Here is a 17,781-nt window from a genome sequence, read left to right as displayed (position 1 = left end):
TTGTGGGATAAATGACTGTATCAAGTTAGTTATTTGTCCTTGCTTGCCTACTTATCTATCCTTTTCTTTTCATTGCCACCATCCATTTCTGCTCTCTTATCTTTGTACCTAATTTATCTGTTTCTTTCACACATCTCTCTGGCCTTTCTTCCATCACATTTTTTTGTATGGAGATCTTTTCCTGGCCTGGTTCATGAACTTGCTAATTTTTCATTCATGTCTTTTCCAAGGACTTATTTCAGCTTTGAGCTGTCTCAAAAGTTACTCTAAAAGGCAATTATTTTAATTATTCCTACATGAATAATTTACTTCAATCTCATCTGCCATTCATACTAGATTTCATCAATTATCGCACTGTGTTCCTGCCACTAGTCCTGTTTTTCTTGTTTTGTTACCTCTTGGTTGCATCATTTCTGGAGTTGGAAAGTGCTTTCAGACAGGGATTATGCCATCATTTCTTCTGAAAAGTGGCAAACGGGTGAGTTGTCTGATCATTGCTATCTTCCTGATATTTGTAGGTGTCGTCTTTTTTTTTTTTTAACTCTTACATAATACACTTAACTCTTAAAAAGAAAAAGTGTTCGTACTGGGTAGGAACTCTTAATCTTTTTTCAGGCAAGATGCTATTGACTTTAATTTAAAAAAAAAAAAATTGTATCTGAGCAGAGATTGCAGGACCAGTCACAGGGTTTGTGGGCCTGTTGAATTCTGGAGTAGCAAATTCTGAAAACTCATCTGAAGAGTTTCAGAGAACTCGTCTGAAGGGGAAGCAAGGGAATTGACACAAGAACAAGTTACTGTGAAGGTAGGCAGAAGTCTGACTTTTCTTCTCCACAGTAGCTATCTGTCACGAGCAGTAAATGCAAAGTAGCCTCACTTCTTTCATGGGAAGACTGAAATCATCCCAGTGGCTGAGGTCACTGTACTGGAAAAAACAAGTTCTCTGTTTAGTTAGGTGAAGCTGTTTCACTGGGCTTACTATTTCACTGGGTCTTCAGGGATTCTGTGGAGCAGCCAACAGGCAGTAAAGGTTCCCACCCTGCTCTCACCACACAGTGGCATGTTTGCGTGCCCATAGTAGGTTTGCACATGAAAAAATAGAGACTTGACTTAATATAGTGACTTCACAAGAAAATTTCCAGAGGCAGATAGCGGTGTCCCTTTGCTATGACCATCCACGTTTTGTTGACAGCTGGGGATTGTGAAAAGCAGTGGCTCTCATTGCTCAAAACTCTGCAGACTCCTCTTGGAACATGGCGCCTGTTGTAGGAGCAGCAGCAGGACACAGGCAGGTTTCAGGGCAGATGCTGTTGATCCACAAGATGGCATGTTAAAAGTGTACTTTATGTATAGTGTCAAAGGAGCAGGATCTAAACACTGTTGTGTTAGTGTGAACTGGGGCTAAAAGCTGTGTGTTTTGGAAAACAAACAAAAAAGAAAGAAAGGAAGAGCTATTTCAAATTTGAACGGGGAGCCATTTTAAATGTGCTCTTTTTATTTTTGCAATGCTAAATTTAAGTGCCACGGGGAAAGAGTGAGGAAAAGCCGGATTCTCTCTTTCCACTAGAAGTAACTCTATTTCTTTTTTTCTTAACATTGTGTTGGGTTTACATTCAAAATATACCAGTAAGTGGACACTGATTTGCTATAATTCAGCCACTGGTGCATCCCAATTCCAAGAATTTATGAGGGACTTCATAGCAACCAAATACTCATATTGACCAAGAGTTCTTGTGGTGTGCGGATTATTAATTTAAATTATTTTAACTTAAGCTATCCATGTTTTTAAATGTACTTGTAGTGAATTAAAGTTCATAGTTGTATTTTAAATAATGTGCATTTATAATTAGGTTTTTTTGCTTATATTGCCTGCAAGTTTGCACAGCATTAAAACTGATAATTTTGAGCCTTTTTAGCTCCCTTTTAGCTGTTTACAGCTAAGTGCTGTTTACAATTTGTGTTTACTTCATTTTGGACAATAAAAGATAAATTAGTTCATTTTTTGGCTCACGTGCATTAAGCCATTTATTGGATTTGGATGACAAACTGCACACAGAATGTTAAAATTCAGCTATAATCCTCTTCATTTAAATAGAAGAAAATAATAATTTCTATAAATATTTAGGTTTGTATCATTTTTCACTCTGTCCTTTTGTTGAATAAGCCCTGATGTTTCAGTCACTCAATTTCAGTGTTCTTTTTAAGGGCCTGTTCCAGAATATACTGAAAAACATGAAAAAGCTGTTCCTGACTTTAGCAGGTGTCAGATTGGCTAGTCAACTATTAATCTTCCACTAAATTCACATTTTTGACAACACAAAGATCTCTGAAATATGAGTAAAACCAAACCCATCATTAATAATATTGCCTTTAAGTATGTACAGGTTAATGTGCTGTAAGAATTACTTCTCTATTTAGATTTTTTTCATCAACTCTGTAGTGTTCCCAGCCTGAAAAACATCGAGTGTGTTTGAAAACTCTTTTTGAGGGTTTTGTTGGAAAGAGGGAAAGTCTGCTTCCACTTTTTACTACTATTCCACAAACTTTCATCCAAATACCCCCTCCAAAATCTGAGTACAAAGGACAGTTTATTTCGAGTCCCTGATAATTGCTTTTTTTCAATTAGCTGGTGATTGAAATGTCTCACGTTCAATTTTTTTCCAACAGTTGCTATGTCCCTTAAGGGTGTAGCTGTCAAGAGAGAGCTAATTGGTAGAAGGAACGTTCTTGTTTCATCAAAAGGCATTACCTTTCCCAGCCATTCAACTTGCGTAAGCATTTCATACATGTGCCAGAATCACTTCTCCCCTGTTGACTAATAGAGTGACCACAGGGGATCAGATTTGTATTGGGTTACAGGGTTAGGAACTCATTCACCCGAGCTAATTGAGAAAAACCTGGTTTCACTGCTGCTTGTTTTCCGTCATCTGCTGTGTTTCATCCCAAGAGAACAATACACAGACTGTCACCAAACTGTTAAAAACAGATTTGTTGCCGGCTTCCTGGCTTACGGAGCCCTCCTACAGCTTCTGCTTGTGGGTTACTGAGATTTTGCATGTGCTTGTATTCAAGAGGTGAACTGAGCACCAGAAGATATTTGAGTGTGTTTTTTATCATGTGGTCTACGGCTTCTTAAAACCTATTTGAGTCTATGGGGGGTCCTGTTCTGACTAAATCTTCTCTGGCACAAGAAGTTTTTATAAGAAATTTTTATATTACCTGGAATAGCTGAGAACTGTTTCTAAGAACTATTTGTATCGCTGGATATGAATGTAGCAGAGACTGTGAGGTGTTGGGTTTTTTTTCAGGTGGGATCTTTAAATCTGCATGATTATATGATTACGTGTTGTTTTCAGTTTAGAGGAATTTCATACAAATTATAAAAAATGCAGTGTTTTCATACTTTTCTCTTGCAACTGCTTCACTTTGAGGTTTCTAAACCTACCTTGTTTCTAAATCCCCATGAGAAAAAATGGAATATTTGTTGTCCAAGCCCTCTGGAAAGCACAGCCTTATTATCAAAGTACAGATGGCTCTGTACTTTGAAAATGTTCCTCCATACATTGTTCCTCCATACATAAACAGACTTTTTTCCTTATTGGCAGGATATAATCTAATTATAAGAGCATTTTTTCAGCAGAGATCTGTAGAGCAACTCCTAATGGTATTTTTTCTTCAGGCTGCTTGCTTACTGTAATATGTCTATCATTGGTGTTTCTAGCAGTACTTTTCATTCTAAGGTCTTCGAGCCTGTCCTGTCTTTTGAGAATTCATGAAGAATGCTTGTAGGATAAAAGTACCTGAGTTCAGCCTCTGAGCCCATAAAATCTCAGGCATTTAATACTTATTTTGTCTTAATCAGGTAGTCTACTACATCAACAGGCACTTCCAGATAGTGTGGAGGCTTTTCATGAAGAAATGGTCAAGGGGACAGTGAAGGACAAAGCATGGTGTGATCATGGTCACCGCTGAGACCCCTCTTCAAGAAAGGCATAGCTGTAGCCAGAATATCTTTCTGTTGTTAAACAAACTTCTCTGGTGGTTAATATATTCCTGTCAGTCAAAACTGGAGCTCTGTCATCTGTTTTCTGTGGTAGCAACAGTGGAAGCCTGTCTGGTAGGCAGGTGAAGGAACAGGATGTTAACGGCAACAAAAAGTACATGCACCATTTTTTGAGGTGGCTATTAAAGAAATGTTAATTGTATGGTTTAAAAAAGTTGCATTTGGACAGCGTGTAACGCTTAGAATGGAAGATAACTAATACTGTGACTAGAACACCCCAAGGCAGCATTGCCTGCCTGGGCAAACTGGATGTGCTGTATGAGAACCAACCAGGCTGGGGACAGAGGGATGACTACGTACTATTTGCTTGTTGACCTTGTACGATGTTTGTGATCATATACTTATTACCCATTTTAATTCTGGGCATCATTCTGTGTTGAAGAATACCATTAAACTGTGTTTTACAGAGTAGAGATTATAAATTAAGCCCCCTCCAGAATTAAGCCCTTATACAAACAGAAGATAATTATGTTTCTGATCTCTTCAAAATGTGGGTATAGCGATATCTAGTTTTCCCAGTTCAAGAATCTCTTGGTGTCAGATATTCCAAATTGGTACTATTGCTAACATAAAACCTTCCCTTTGAGAATATCTTCCAAAGTTTGAAAATAAAACGAGCTTTTACTTTTATTTAAGAAGGACAGGAGATATGCATAGTTTGATAGATTTTTTAATAAGGTAAGAAGAAGTCTTTTGTTTTAATTCCCCTGCTGCTGTTTTTAACTATAGAAATAGCTGAAAGGTTAAATCCAGCCTTCCTGGTACTTCCTAAGGAACTTCTGTAAATTTGATAGCAGATCTTAATATATTAATGAAAGAATGAATGTGCTCAATCTCCAGTTACGTTTTTTTTATTTCTCAAATGCGTCAGTCATTGAAAATCATGATGATAAAGGAAGGAGCTTAGTCTGTTCCAAATGTCTTCCTCCTTCAGTTGCTCATCTGTTTCCTTGATGTGCTTTGCATAATATTATGACTACACACAGCAAATCAGTTATGCCAATACCAGGGGAAATTGGGTTTGTGGAAATTATTCATATATTTCTTTCATAAGGAACATCATCTTTTCTTCTCTTTTACATTTGTATGTTTACACCGTAATAAACAGATTAGCCTGTTGTGACAAGTCTTGGGATTTGTGACACTACTGTGACATGAAACCTGTCAAAAAGCAAATGTCAGTTCTAAGCAAGGCTTTTTAACAATTCTGTACTTTTAAAAACTTTTATTATGGATCCATGTAGTTTACCTAAGCAGAGGATAGAATCTATTTCCATAATACAGCAGATTAAATCCCATCCATTTAACCTCTCTGTGCTTGATAAAGAATGTGATATTTGTCTTTCTTTTTTGACTCTGTCATCTGTAAAATAGTTATACTGATTTGCAGGTTAGCCAGTGCTGACTTTTCTTGCACTTAGCAAGCTTACCTAGTCTGTAAATGCAAATGGTCGTTACAGTTGCTAAAAGCACTTTAAATTTTACCCATCAGTAAAGAGAAAAAACAGTAAAATACATATTAAAATCTGCTTTTAAAAAAAGATCCTAGGTGGAAAAAATACTAAGTGCTAAGCTTAAATATGAAATTATAATTCCGCTTCTCTGTGCATAACCATTATCACAGTCTGATCATTTATTGCTGTGTAATCACAGAGTATTTTAATGTTACTTGATCTAGATAACAATAGTAACACCTATCCATTATAAATCCCAAAATGCATGTGGAGACCGTGTCTGTATATAACAACATCTATATCACTATAGATTTTTAACTTGAATTTTAAAAGGCATGCAGTAGCTGCAAACCTGTGTGGAAGCAATAACACTATAGTCACGTGATTTAAAGGTATTGTGTAAATAGAATTCAGAAACTACCTCCGTACCTGGGATTCCTCACACACCACAAGCCAAGTGTGATGCATAAAGGATCAGTTGTAATATCGTCTTGAACTTGTGCTCATTATACTATGTTATACTAAATCGTGATTTTGGTAAAAGCTGACCGAGTTTCATTGCTAAGTGTGATGCCTTTTTTTTTTCCCTCTGTTTCAGCTGAGACAATCCCAGTCGTACTGCACAGACACAGAATGCCTTCAGGAATGTGAGTAATTATTGGGATCAGGTGCATGGAAGTAAAATAAACAGTAGTAATTAAAATACAGTCTGACTGGTCTTTAAAACGCAGCAGTTGATTTAGTGTTATAGGAACATATTACATTGGCTCAAATACTACAGTACTGAAATTGCTATGTGGGGGAGGTAATTCCTGAGAATCTGTGATGATTGTTTGTACATTGGAAGCATTGTATGGAAGCGGTGATGGTGAGAAGGCTGGTGGTACCAGCATGACCATTGATCGGGCCCCACACATTACTGAATCTTACCGTTAGCCTCCAAATAGGATGATGTCAGTTTTTCCCTAAGGAGAAAATTTGGAGAGGACTTTATTTGTCCTCCTTACAGCCATCGCAGACTAACCAGTGAAGACTGGGTGTTCAGCACAGACCCCCACATGTGCACATGTTCACAGCTGGGGCTGCGTAACATCCTGTGAACCCTCTGCTCCACCACGAGGGAGAGGAGGTTCTGCACCAGCTCTGACGGATAAGTTGATGTACACTGTGACTGCATTTCTGTTTGACTCAGCGGCTGTGTAGTTAATGAAGCAGAGTACTGATGTGTACACTTCTTTGAAATTTGCTGTGAAATACATCCAAAAACCTCTCCCAAACGGTGAATGTAACTAGGACAGTCAAACGTTACCAGCATCTGCAGGGAAGCGTAGCTGTGCAGAGGTTATGCAGTAATGTAAGCCTGCCCTGAGGCGCTGTGTTTACACTTTTCATAGTCTAGAGGGAACATTGCCAAATTCTTATAAATAAAAATGAAGTGGATCTGTTTTTCCTGTATTGCTTTACCGATTGAGCTTATGAACTCACACAATTAGCCTGCATCAGGACTACCATAATTCTCGGAGGGAACAAGGAGCACCTCAGCAGCGTTCCTGGATGCAAGAACTGCTGGTGCCTGTGTCTTCTACAGGCCTAGGAGCAGTGCAGTCAAGGTTTCCAGGATTTTGGGGAGACAGCATGCCTTCATTCACTCTCATGTTCCTCCCTCTTCACTCCCCAGTAAAACCTGTTTAGAGATGAGCATCTAGCACACTTGCACTGTGCCCTTCCAGTGTGAAATGGTCCCAGAATCATTGCCATGCTGAGCTGAAAGGAAAAAGCTATGAGTTTTCCCAGATACCCCCTGAAAAAATAGTGGGGCACACATGTGCCATAACAGTGCCGGTGGCTTTACTCTTTCTTTATGGGCTTTCCAAGTTCTGCTGTGTGTCTGTGACTTCCAGCACCCCTCCTCTCCCAAATGCACCTGTCCTAAGGCGGACTTTTTTGTCTCCCACACATTAGACTTCTTTGTGTGGTTTTTAAAAGAATCACAGGCATGTAGGAGAGGGAAAGGGGTAGGTGACAGGTGGCAGAATATGGTCTGTATTAGACAGGCTGTGCAACTTTCTGAGCTTTAGTCCGCAGTCAAAACCAAGTGATCGTAGGTCATTCTTACTCAAGCCTTGGGACTCTTGGCTCCTCAATATTTATGAAGCTCTTAGGCTAAAGACTGTATAAATGAGTAAGTTCTGTTATGTGTGGGCACAAAGCTTGTGGGGACAGCTTTCATGCTATCAAGCTATAGTACAGTGGGGATGTGAATGGTTTGCGGCAAATAGCTTTCCATCCTGAAAGAGATCCTTGCAATAACTGTGCAGATGCAAGCAATTTGGCAGCAATTGTTCCAAACCAGTGGTTTGTTTCAAAAACCAAAGCAAAAATTATAGAGTAAATCCTCTCCTACGTTATTATATTGCCTTAAATTTAGTTCCAGCGAAGGTACTTTTCTGCTGATGCAATGACACTGACCGCCTATTTGTCAGATTATTTTGTGATGCTTCTGTGATTCTGTGCTTGGGCCAACATGAGCTCTGTAAGACTCCCAGGAGTCAAAGGCAAAAACAAACAGATTTGAGCCTGGAGAAGCTTCTGGAGATGTTTTCAGAGACAGATTAAAACAACTCTAGGTCCATAGCTTCATCCTGTTCTGATGAGCTATACCGTGATGAGCTTATTTTTGAGGTGGGTCTCGTCTTCCCTAGGTCCCACAACTCCATTTCCTGTTACTTGCTGACTTTGATTCCTTATTTCAGGACCTTGACATGAAGAAGCTTGTTTCACTCTCACCCGTTTGCTCATTCCCAGGATTTGGTCTTCCTTCTGGAAGCGCAGCTGGGAATGTTGTCATACACAGATTCTTAAGTTGCAAGGTTGTGGAAGAACTGATGAGATGTATGTGGTTTTGTTTTGGGAAGCGTCAGGGCTGGGTTCAGCCAGTGTCACAGCAGCATCATGTGTTGGGCTGTTGCTACCAGCTGGAGGTTCTCAGAAACACCCCTGCGTTGATTCTTCCTCAGCACACTTTGTTTTCTCAACCCTCGATTTCAGATCTTTTTTAGATTGTTGGAGCCAGATGAAAGCAGTAGCACCAAGGCTCCCTCATTCGCATTTTTGTGTTATTAGCTCTAAATTCTTATTTATGGTTGTTGGCACCATTATATTGTAATGACTGCCCTGCAGAGAGTTTCCTGCCAAATTCAGGACCAGTGCTTTTGGATTTGTACTCCTACATGCAGGAGGATATGAGCACCGCTTCAGAGAGCATTTGGGCACTCTGCTTGATGGCTGTTCCTCTGCTGATTCTCCATCAGAATATCTGCTATGACGGTAAAGCATGTATCAGAGTCTGGTGACTGTTCCCTCCATTTCAGTGAGTGCCTTGGAGAAAAAAAGGCTGCAAGTTTTGAATATGCAGCACATTTAATATTCTGTTGCGATTGTTTATGCTCAGCAAATCAGAAGATCTTACAGTTTCCCTTGAAATGAGGAATAAGAGCGATAATTCTTTTCTGAGTTCTGTCTAATGCAAGTGGAGCAGGGAAGATTTCTCTGAAGTGTGTTGCAGTTGCAACATCAGCGGTTCATCCAGCCCAGGGAGGATCCGCAGCTGGTGCTGAGCTGCTCTGATGGCTCATGGCTCTTCAGTCAGCCTTCCATGTCAAAGGAAATGACGGGCCACCGCCTGAGCTTTTTGTCTGTGTTCTAGCAATTCCCAGATGTTGTGACCTGGATTTACCACACTCATATTTTCAACACTATTCCCGGTGCTCTACTATTTTGTAATATGGTCAGAGATGACTGTCTCAAATGCTGTCTACTCTGCTTCCAAATTTTTATGCATTTTAAAGTCAATGCGTATCTGTGATTCATCTGGAGTTGTACTCATCTAGGGGAGTCACAGCAGCATAACCTAATGGTGTGAAATGTCTGCCAACTCTTCCCTCCCTTTTCTGGTAATTCCTTTCTCCCTTCCTCCGCTCAAGTCCTTTTTGGCTTTCTTCGGTTTTCTAATCCTTGCCTTTGAGAGTGTCAGTTTGCAGGGATTATCTGCTAAAGGTCCCACAGGCTCTTTGTCTTCTTTGATGATTCATCTGTAAGATACCTCCCATCATAATATGGTTTCCTGCCTTTCTTTCAGAGAACAGGCAAGGCTAAAAACACCGTGAAAAGAAGAAGGCACAAGGCAGAGAGCATGCTTCTGCCTTCCCACATGCAGATGTTAAACAGTAAAAAGCTGAAGATTCAAAAGAGATATTTCTACCATGAGAGGGCAGACAAAAAGCACCACATGGAATATAATTTTACAGTCAAAGAAATGCAATCTTTCCTCTTTTTCTTTAGAGTGCAACCTCACTCTGAATGCAAAATAGCACTTTAAGAGGAGAACTAAGTTTATGTGAGGAGTATTTAACAAGGGCGTTTATTCATTTTAATATTTTGTTCTTGAGATTTCAGTTGCACAATCAGGAGGTGGTTGACCTTTACTCTTTAGAAATTATTTTTACCAAACTCATGATTTTGGTAGCTTTGACTGCCTTCAAGTAGAACATTAAATGAGGTGGCAAACATCTATCACAGAGGGTTATTTTTTTTCCCTTCCCATTTCTCTCTGAGAGGAGACTAGTTTCTGTGACCTTGTCTCTGTTTCTATAGGAAAAAAGAAGCCAAAGAACTGTATGTAGCATGTGGAGCAACAGATAGGATTCACCATAGTCATTAGCGCCCATGGGACTTTATCCTGCAGTCCCAGACCAGCCCCTCATAAAGCTTTCTCCTGCACGGAGATAATTCAACCGTGATGTAAAATAAATTCCAGGTAACCAGAGGAGCAGAACTGGTTTAATTCAAACCTGGCAGAACAGGCATAATTCAGAAGTACGTGGATATATAGGTGTGCTGAGCCCAGGGGATCAGGTACTCTGAAAATAAAGACTTTGGGCTGGATTCGGTGTTGTGTGGAAAGGTGGGTCGGAGACTGTAAGTTTCGCGTCACTCAGTGACAAGGGAATATGTACTGCTACATTCCGTACTAGTTGGTGTCTATCCCAGGCACTGGAGATTAATAACCAGATCCATCAATCAAATTGGATGGCAGGGACATTCATCTGTGAGGTCAGAACAGGACAGTCTTTTAGCCATCTGGAAATACTAAAAAATATCATCCTTAGGTGCCCTTAATTCTTTAAGGAATCAAAAGCCCACTTGCAAAAATATCAATTATACGTAAGCACTCTAGCTGTGAACTTATAAAAATAAAGTTTTTTCTTCTGCCCATCAGCATAAATTCCATCCGGCTTGGTTTCAGGTTCACTCAACTGTTCTTTATCCATAAGCTGGTTTTACCTGATTATTTTGTGATCTCAGTGATGGAGGTCTTTGTAGCAAGAGATTGTCATCTTGTACATATTATTGCTCCCCATAGCTGAAACAGCTTCTTGCCTGTTCTCTTGATTTGTGATGCAAAGCTTTGAAAAGTGTGATTCACCCCAGCTATGTGAGATTTTGCTTATCCTCATGTCCTTATGTTAAGAGATTAAAGTAACAGATTCTGAAATATCTCACATCCTTATTAAAACACATGGTCAGCTGTGAGAGATGTGGGTTTAATGGTACTTGAATAGTGTAAATAGAGTTGTGGCTGTTTGAGTATCTGGCATGCTTTGAGTAAGTAGTATGGGGCCAAGCTGTTGTCTTGCTTAACTTTAGTTTAAAACATGTTTCAGCACATTTGGTTCCATCCAAACCGTATTACAGTGCAGGCTGGATAGAAATAGATGTGTCTTGCATGAACGCCTGTGGTTTCCCTCTGTGGTTCTTCCTGCTCCCTTCCTTGACCTGTAGCATGAGCTGACCTAGCAGCATTTACTTACCCCAGCTCTTGTTTAACCACAGACCCTGAGTGCACTATGGTTCAGCAAGAGTTCCAGAAGGCAGCCTGACTAGTCCCCCTTTCTCTGCTTTGTATGGGGAACCCAGCCTAACAGGTGATCTGAATTTTTGATGTTCTACTGAACATACGTGCCGAAGTAGGTACCTAAGGCTGTCTTATGTGCTGCTGAAGGTAGTCTCAGGGTAGCTATTAATGTTGTCTGGAAGACCCAAAATAAAGCAGTTGATCTTTTCATGCCAAATTATAAGATGGTTTACTGGATTGCATATATAAAGGTCATCCAAGATTTAAAACATTGATATATTATGTTGGTAACAATAATATTTTCCCTCAATACAACCACAGGTCTAAACTCCTACCTGCACAATGCCATATGCTTTCTGAATCAATTATATGTTAGAGTTTAATGAATTAGAGGCTTTAGCATTCTCATTTATTGTCTTTGCACTATACCTTCTCCTCATGTACAACACTCTTTATTCACTCAGATCTCCAAAAGAATTGTCACTTGTAATTGTGTATACTTCTAATCATAAAATTTCTCTACATTAGTAACTTTAGGAGTTTTGAAATACATGTATTTTGGACATTTAGAAGGCAAGAGATGTATGGTAGTTTTATTTGCTTATAAAAGTAAATGGTGGTGTTTGTGCTTTGAGAAGCACGAACTTCTGAAATACGTGGTTTTTTCTTCTTTGACATTTTTGAGTGCATGTGGTGTTGGTAAAGGACATCAGTCCAACAGCCCCAACCTATGAAATCTGATTTACAGAAGAGCAGTGTTGTGGATGGCATAGCTGTGAGCTTCCCCGCAGTGCCCCTCTGCTGTGCCTGAGCTGCGTCGTGAAGAAACCGCTTCACGGAATCACAGAAGAGCCTCTGTTAAAAATGCTACCCCAGTGTGACAGTGATGAGGATGGGTCTTTGCTATCAGCATTAACCTTCAAGGGAATAACTGACTCCAGCAGTTCACTGGGTATCCAGCAAATGTTAAATAAGAACAACTTCCAACTCGTACTGAACCCAGACTTGACTGAATAATGAGATGATCCGAATGAGTTAACTGAAAAATCCGATGGATACGGGTGTCTCTCTGGAATTTCCCTGAGTGTTAAAGTTGTCAACTTGAGTAATAAAACAGAATAGCTCTTCTCTTTCTGAAGGTTATTCATTATGGCTTTGTATTAATTGCTCTGTATTAATTGAAGAGCCGTGTGAGTACCATAGGTAATTAACTATACATTTGTTTACACTTCCACTGACAACATTAGTTACAATTTGATTATTTGAAATTATGTTTCAGGGGATAAAAGTTTTTGTTTTCAAATATGCAGGTATTCACAAGAGTTTCTTGATCCAAAAAGACTAACCAGCCGTCTCCAGTCTGAGGGGATTTTCTCAATTTTATTTCTCTGCTTTGATGTCTCAGCCATGTGTAAAAATTTTATATTGTATTCCTGGGCTTCACTTTTTCATGTATCTCGTCAGCATTTTTTCCCCTCCTGACAGATAAGTTTTTCCTGATTCAGAAGTACCAAATGACCTGGCTGATCAGTCATGGAGATCTGGCATATTGACACTGACACTTGTTCACACAAACTCTCAATAAGTAACTTACAGTAGACAACAAAGTTATAACCATTAGTTTGCTCCCTTCTTACTAGAATTAGCATGTTCTCTGTGCAGGGCCTAACGATGGAGTCTAAGCTTTCATGTCTTTAGTCTTATTCTTTTGTTTGTTTGAGGCAAAAACCAAACACCAACATACAGATGGGGGTTTTTTTCCCATATAAATGTATTTTGCATCAAATTTGATTTCTTAAAAATCAAGTTTGATTTGTTAAATACAAAGCATGTGTTTATCATTTCTAGTTTATTAGAAGTTAATATGAACTAAGAAATATTTGTAATTCTGAGAATTCCAGTGAAATCTTGTGAAATAGATTATCTTTTAAAGGGATAAGAAATGTGATAAAAAACAGTGTAATATTAACTAAGAATTACTTATCTCAAAGCCAAAAGGAAAGACTAATCGGAAAACTCAACTGAAAAATATGTCAGGTTTTTTTCTGAGACTTACGTTGCATTTTTGTTTTCATCTTGGGGAAAGAGCTCTGTGTTATAACTTGAGTTTTCCTTGTTTGTAGTGCCAGGACCAAATTCCTCCGGTGACAGTGGCATCAGCTTTGCCATGATAATGATGGCCTGGGTGGTGATTGCACTTGTCTTGTTCTTACTGAGACCCAGTAATCTGAGAGGATCCAACACAGCCGGAAAGCCAACCAGCCCACATAACGTAAGTGCCTCTTAAAGTGCCCAGCAGGGAGACTCTACAATAGCTTATATGTATTTGGGTTTAATACAGACTATCTTACAGTCATTTTTTCCGTTACATTTTTTCCCTGTATTTTCTCGGAACTCCATTAACAACACAAATGAGTAAAACCAAAGTGCGAGTAGAATCGCGAAGGCCGACTGTGAGGCCTGCCGTGGGATGGAATCACTATGGGTGACTGAGTATGGGTCATAATGTCCTCTGGACACCGGCTGCCCCTGGCTGGAACTGCCTCCTGCCTTCTTATGTACAAGGGGAAAATCACAGCTTTTAGAGAAAAGTCAGTAGACAAAATTACAGCATGAAACTAGGAAGGTGATCTTTGTCCTAGATGTGGGATCGTGGAAAAATCCCTATCGATGCAGGAAACAGTACTGTTCTTTGATGCTCATGTACTCTGAATACTGAAAGAGATACTGAAAGATTTTAAAAGAAAGCACAATATAACTCTTCGGAGTTCTTCTTTAATTGCTAAATCCTCTTACGTGAAGCACTGTTTCTAATCCTCTACGTGGTGGTTTGGTTTTTTCTTTTCCTCCTTCCTTCCCCTTAGGGACAAGAACCACCAGCCCCACCAGTGGACTAGAGCGTTCAGTATTGGAAAAGTTCCGCAGCTAAGACCTTGCACGACCAAATGAACGAAGTGACCAGATTACTCCTAAACTCCATTCAATACTGTTTTCTTTTCTCATTTATATAGAGCAGAATTATCATCCAGCAGTTATCTTCATGAACTGCTTTTAGCGACTTCAATTTTAAGTAAATTTTTGCTTTGTATGTTATTACAATTCCTAGTAGATTGTAATTTCAATAATGATGAGGCGTTGCAGGGGTTTTTTGATTGTTACTGTTACTGTGGACATTCCACTCAGTCTCTTTCTGTTACAATGATCTTAATTTCTTTGCAGTGATTTTTGATACGCATTGAAAGAAAAAGAAAATCCCTGTGCATCTATAATAATGGAAGGTTACTGACCTTTCTTCAGATTAATCCGTATTTTTTCTCCGGTATGCTTTTGAGAGTTATATTATGGTTGCAACTATTAGCTTAGTTATGTGGTGAAAAATTGAAATTATTTTATATTTGCCCTGGGTTCAGAGCAGCTTTTAGTCTGGTCTTTGGACCACTGACATAGTTTTCAGGGTTGTTGGCAAAAGCACGGATTGTCCACTAGAATTATACTATGTGTGTGTGTGTGTGCGTGTGCAAAGAAGTGAATGTGATAATTGCCACTGTCAAAGCTTTGAAATTTATATTGGGAACTTTACACAAGAGATTACACCACCAAAAAAGAAATTCATTTAATTTCATTCAATAATAAATTATGGATCTTATTTGATATGTTGTCCAAAAAATGTATTCCAAAACCAGATTTGTTTACTTACAGACTTCTATGAAAAGAGAAATTTAGTGAGAAGAACTTGGTAGAATTTTCTGTCCTGGTAGAGTCTTTTAAGAATTGGTATTAAGTTTTTAGCCATGGTGCAATGTATATTGGACAGGGTGAAATCATACCAAGAAGTTACTGAGGTTACCAGCTTTTGGTATACAACATAATCTGGATATTCAGGTTTTTTCACCTGTATGTTATCAGCAATTCTTAACATTTCATCCTTATCTACTGGTTGTAATTGTAGAATAACAAACTTGCAGGTGACTACATATGGCATGTCTTTTCCCTCTAATATTTGTGTGTATGTGCGGTGTGTTTATGTGTGTATGTGTGGCTGTGCACATACCTGTGCACATCTCCCATTGTAGCAAATGGGAATGACTTTTTTATGTACATTAATTTAAGAACATTTTAAAGATGTACAGAAAAGTGACACTGTATATTTTTCTTGATCAATTTGAAAAATTGATGAGAATAATGTAAAGAACATTTTTATGTTACCAACATGAAGCTTCTTTCCGTAAAGGTCAATAGAACAGACATATGGGAATTCAAAGCCTTACTCTACAAACCTTTATTCCGTGAGGACTTGAGTTACCGAGCTGAAGGGATTAGCTGTTAAGATGCATAAAGGTTTGTATTAACAGGCTCTAACAAAAATTTCACATCAAATCCCATAGTTGACAGACGCAGGGTTTTCCTCCTCAGGGTAAATGGTGGGCCAGCTAAGCCTCCTCGTAAAGGTACAGCATAGACCTGAAGAAAGGCTTCTGTAATTTGATGTAACTGCCCTTTGAATTTCTGTGGAATAGTGTGCTCCCAGGCATAGGAGCATGTGTAAAAAATAAAAAATTTAAAAAAAAAAAGAAGATTGGGCCAGGTGCTCTCAGTGACATCACTGCAGTGCCATGTAAAGCGATGGAGCTGCAGCAGAGAAGCTGAGAGAATTTGTCCTATTATGTCTAAAGGTGTACAGGCCACAAACACTGTGTAAAGATGTCACTGGGATGAGCAATCTGACTGTGCTTGCTTTTTGCCTTCTGTGTACATTTATGTTTGGGATACTGTTTTGAACAGAACAAGTAATACAGCATCATTTTGTCGAACCAACATGAAAGAAAAAATATATATAATCTCCTACAATGACCTTTTCTCCAAGAAATTTTGGCCAGACTTCTTCACTATGGGATACATAAAACAGGCTTCCAGTCAATTTAAAAGCCAACAGAGAGAGGCTTCATTTCAGCCAGAGCTCCACTCCTCATCCTACTGGAAGATGGTGAGATGTACAGCAGATGCTCCTCACTTGTGAGGATCAGTCTCGCTTTACTTAAATATCTGTGTATTTTAAAACTCACCGTGTGCACCCAGCTCTAACAGTCTTGGCAAATGAACTTTTCATTCAGAGTAATGTTGTGTTTTACATTTAAATGAACTGTCTTTGCTTGAAATTCCTCTAAGTAATTGTCCCAGTGATTTTATACGTGTATGCTTTCCTCATGTAAATTGCTATTTTAAATTTTCTATGTAAAAGAAAAAACATTGGAAATATTTTATTGTAAAATGTTTTACTAAAGAGCCAGGCCACTATCCCATGTCAAAATGTATGCCTTTTAAATTCAGATACTCTCTCCAAGATACAACCTTCAGATCACCACTCTTAATTAAAACAAAAGTAACTAATTCTAGGACTGTATTTTGCCACTCTTATTCGTGTTAAATAGTGCCTTACTCATCAAGTAGTTGCACTGAAGTTGGTGGGACTACTCTGAGATAATGTACTAGTAGCAGCTTTAGTAAGGGTGGCAGAAATCTGGCCTTTAGTGATGTTGTTTATGATGAAATAATTAATAATTATGTCATGGTTACAGAAGTTTATGATAAATTTTGAGAAGAAATGTGGAAGAGATTAGTGGTATGTGAAGCTTCAGGATATGATTAATTCTGTAATGAGAGTTTTAAGCTTGGTTAGAAAGAGATGCAAGTTGTGGCAACTTGGGAAATGTGGAGGGAAGTTTACAATTATACCTTAGCTTAGAACTTTGTTAAAACAATAGTATTTTTAGAGTCTGCTTAACACAATTATTATACTCTGAAATGAGAAATCATATGTATTCATGTATTGTCTGCAGATCACTTAGCCTTGTAATGTTCATGATTGAAAAAGGAAGAGTGATGATGTGATGTACCTAATGTAAATCGGTGGTTTAAAATGTCTGAATTACGCCAAACAAAAAATCATCTGTGCCATTTGCGGTTTCCTAGTAATCTTTTACTGAGTACTTGGATTGGGATAAAGGGCTTGTACTATGCACTTTTTATTGACTTAACAAAATAAATAGCAATCATTAGTAACCTTTTGTCTTTGTCTCTTAGTCTTTATGTATAGTCTCTGTATAGGACTGCACCAACCCATCAATTTCTAAGGTAATTTGAAATCATCTAAAAGTAAGTATCAGTAAAAATAGCATGTCATTTGTATAAATTTTAAAACATAAATTCTAACTTTTTAAATGGACATTTGTCTGCTGTATCTCGGGCAAGTCAGAATGAATTATAATCATCTTCCAAGGTTTAAGACACTTTGATGACCAACACAGATGTCTCTGCCTTTTGCTCTTCAAAGTGATTGTGCAACCTTGGAA

The 17,781-nt window shown here is 38.6% G+C and overlaps 1 protein-coding gene across 2 annotated transcripts in view; it reads left to right on the top strand.

Moving 5' to 3' along the window:
- Nucleotides 1–17,496, top strand: part of SMIM14 (small integral membrane protein 14) — a 42,265-nt gene extending 24,769 nt beyond the window's left edge. The window contains exons 3-5 of one of the 2 annotated variants that reach the window (XM_074154569.1): nucleotides 6,116–6,164; nucleotides 13,555–13,703; nucleotides 14,296–17,496. In XM_074154569.1, coding sequence (XP_074010670.1) covers nucleotides 6,116–6,164; nucleotides 13,555–13,703; nucleotides 14,296–14,328 — 231 coding nt within the window. In that variant the 3' untranslated portion in view covers nucleotides 14,329–17,496. The remainder of the gene's footprint in view (nucleotides 1–6,115; nucleotides 6,165–13,554; nucleotides 13,704–14,295) is intronic. The other variant, XM_074154570.1, reaches the window with a different exon arrangement.
- Nucleotides 17,497–17,781: the final 285 nt, after the last annotated feature.

The sequence above is a fragment of the Numenius arquata genome, chromosome 10, assembly GCF_964106895.1.
Source record: "Numenius arquata chromosome 10, bNumArq3.hap1.1, whole genome shotgun sequence".
Classification (NCBI taxonomy): Eukaryota; Metazoa; Chordata; class Aves; order Charadriiformes; family Scolopacidae; genus Numenius; species Numenius arquata.
This window is presented reverse-complemented; position numbering and strand designations above follow the sequence as displayed.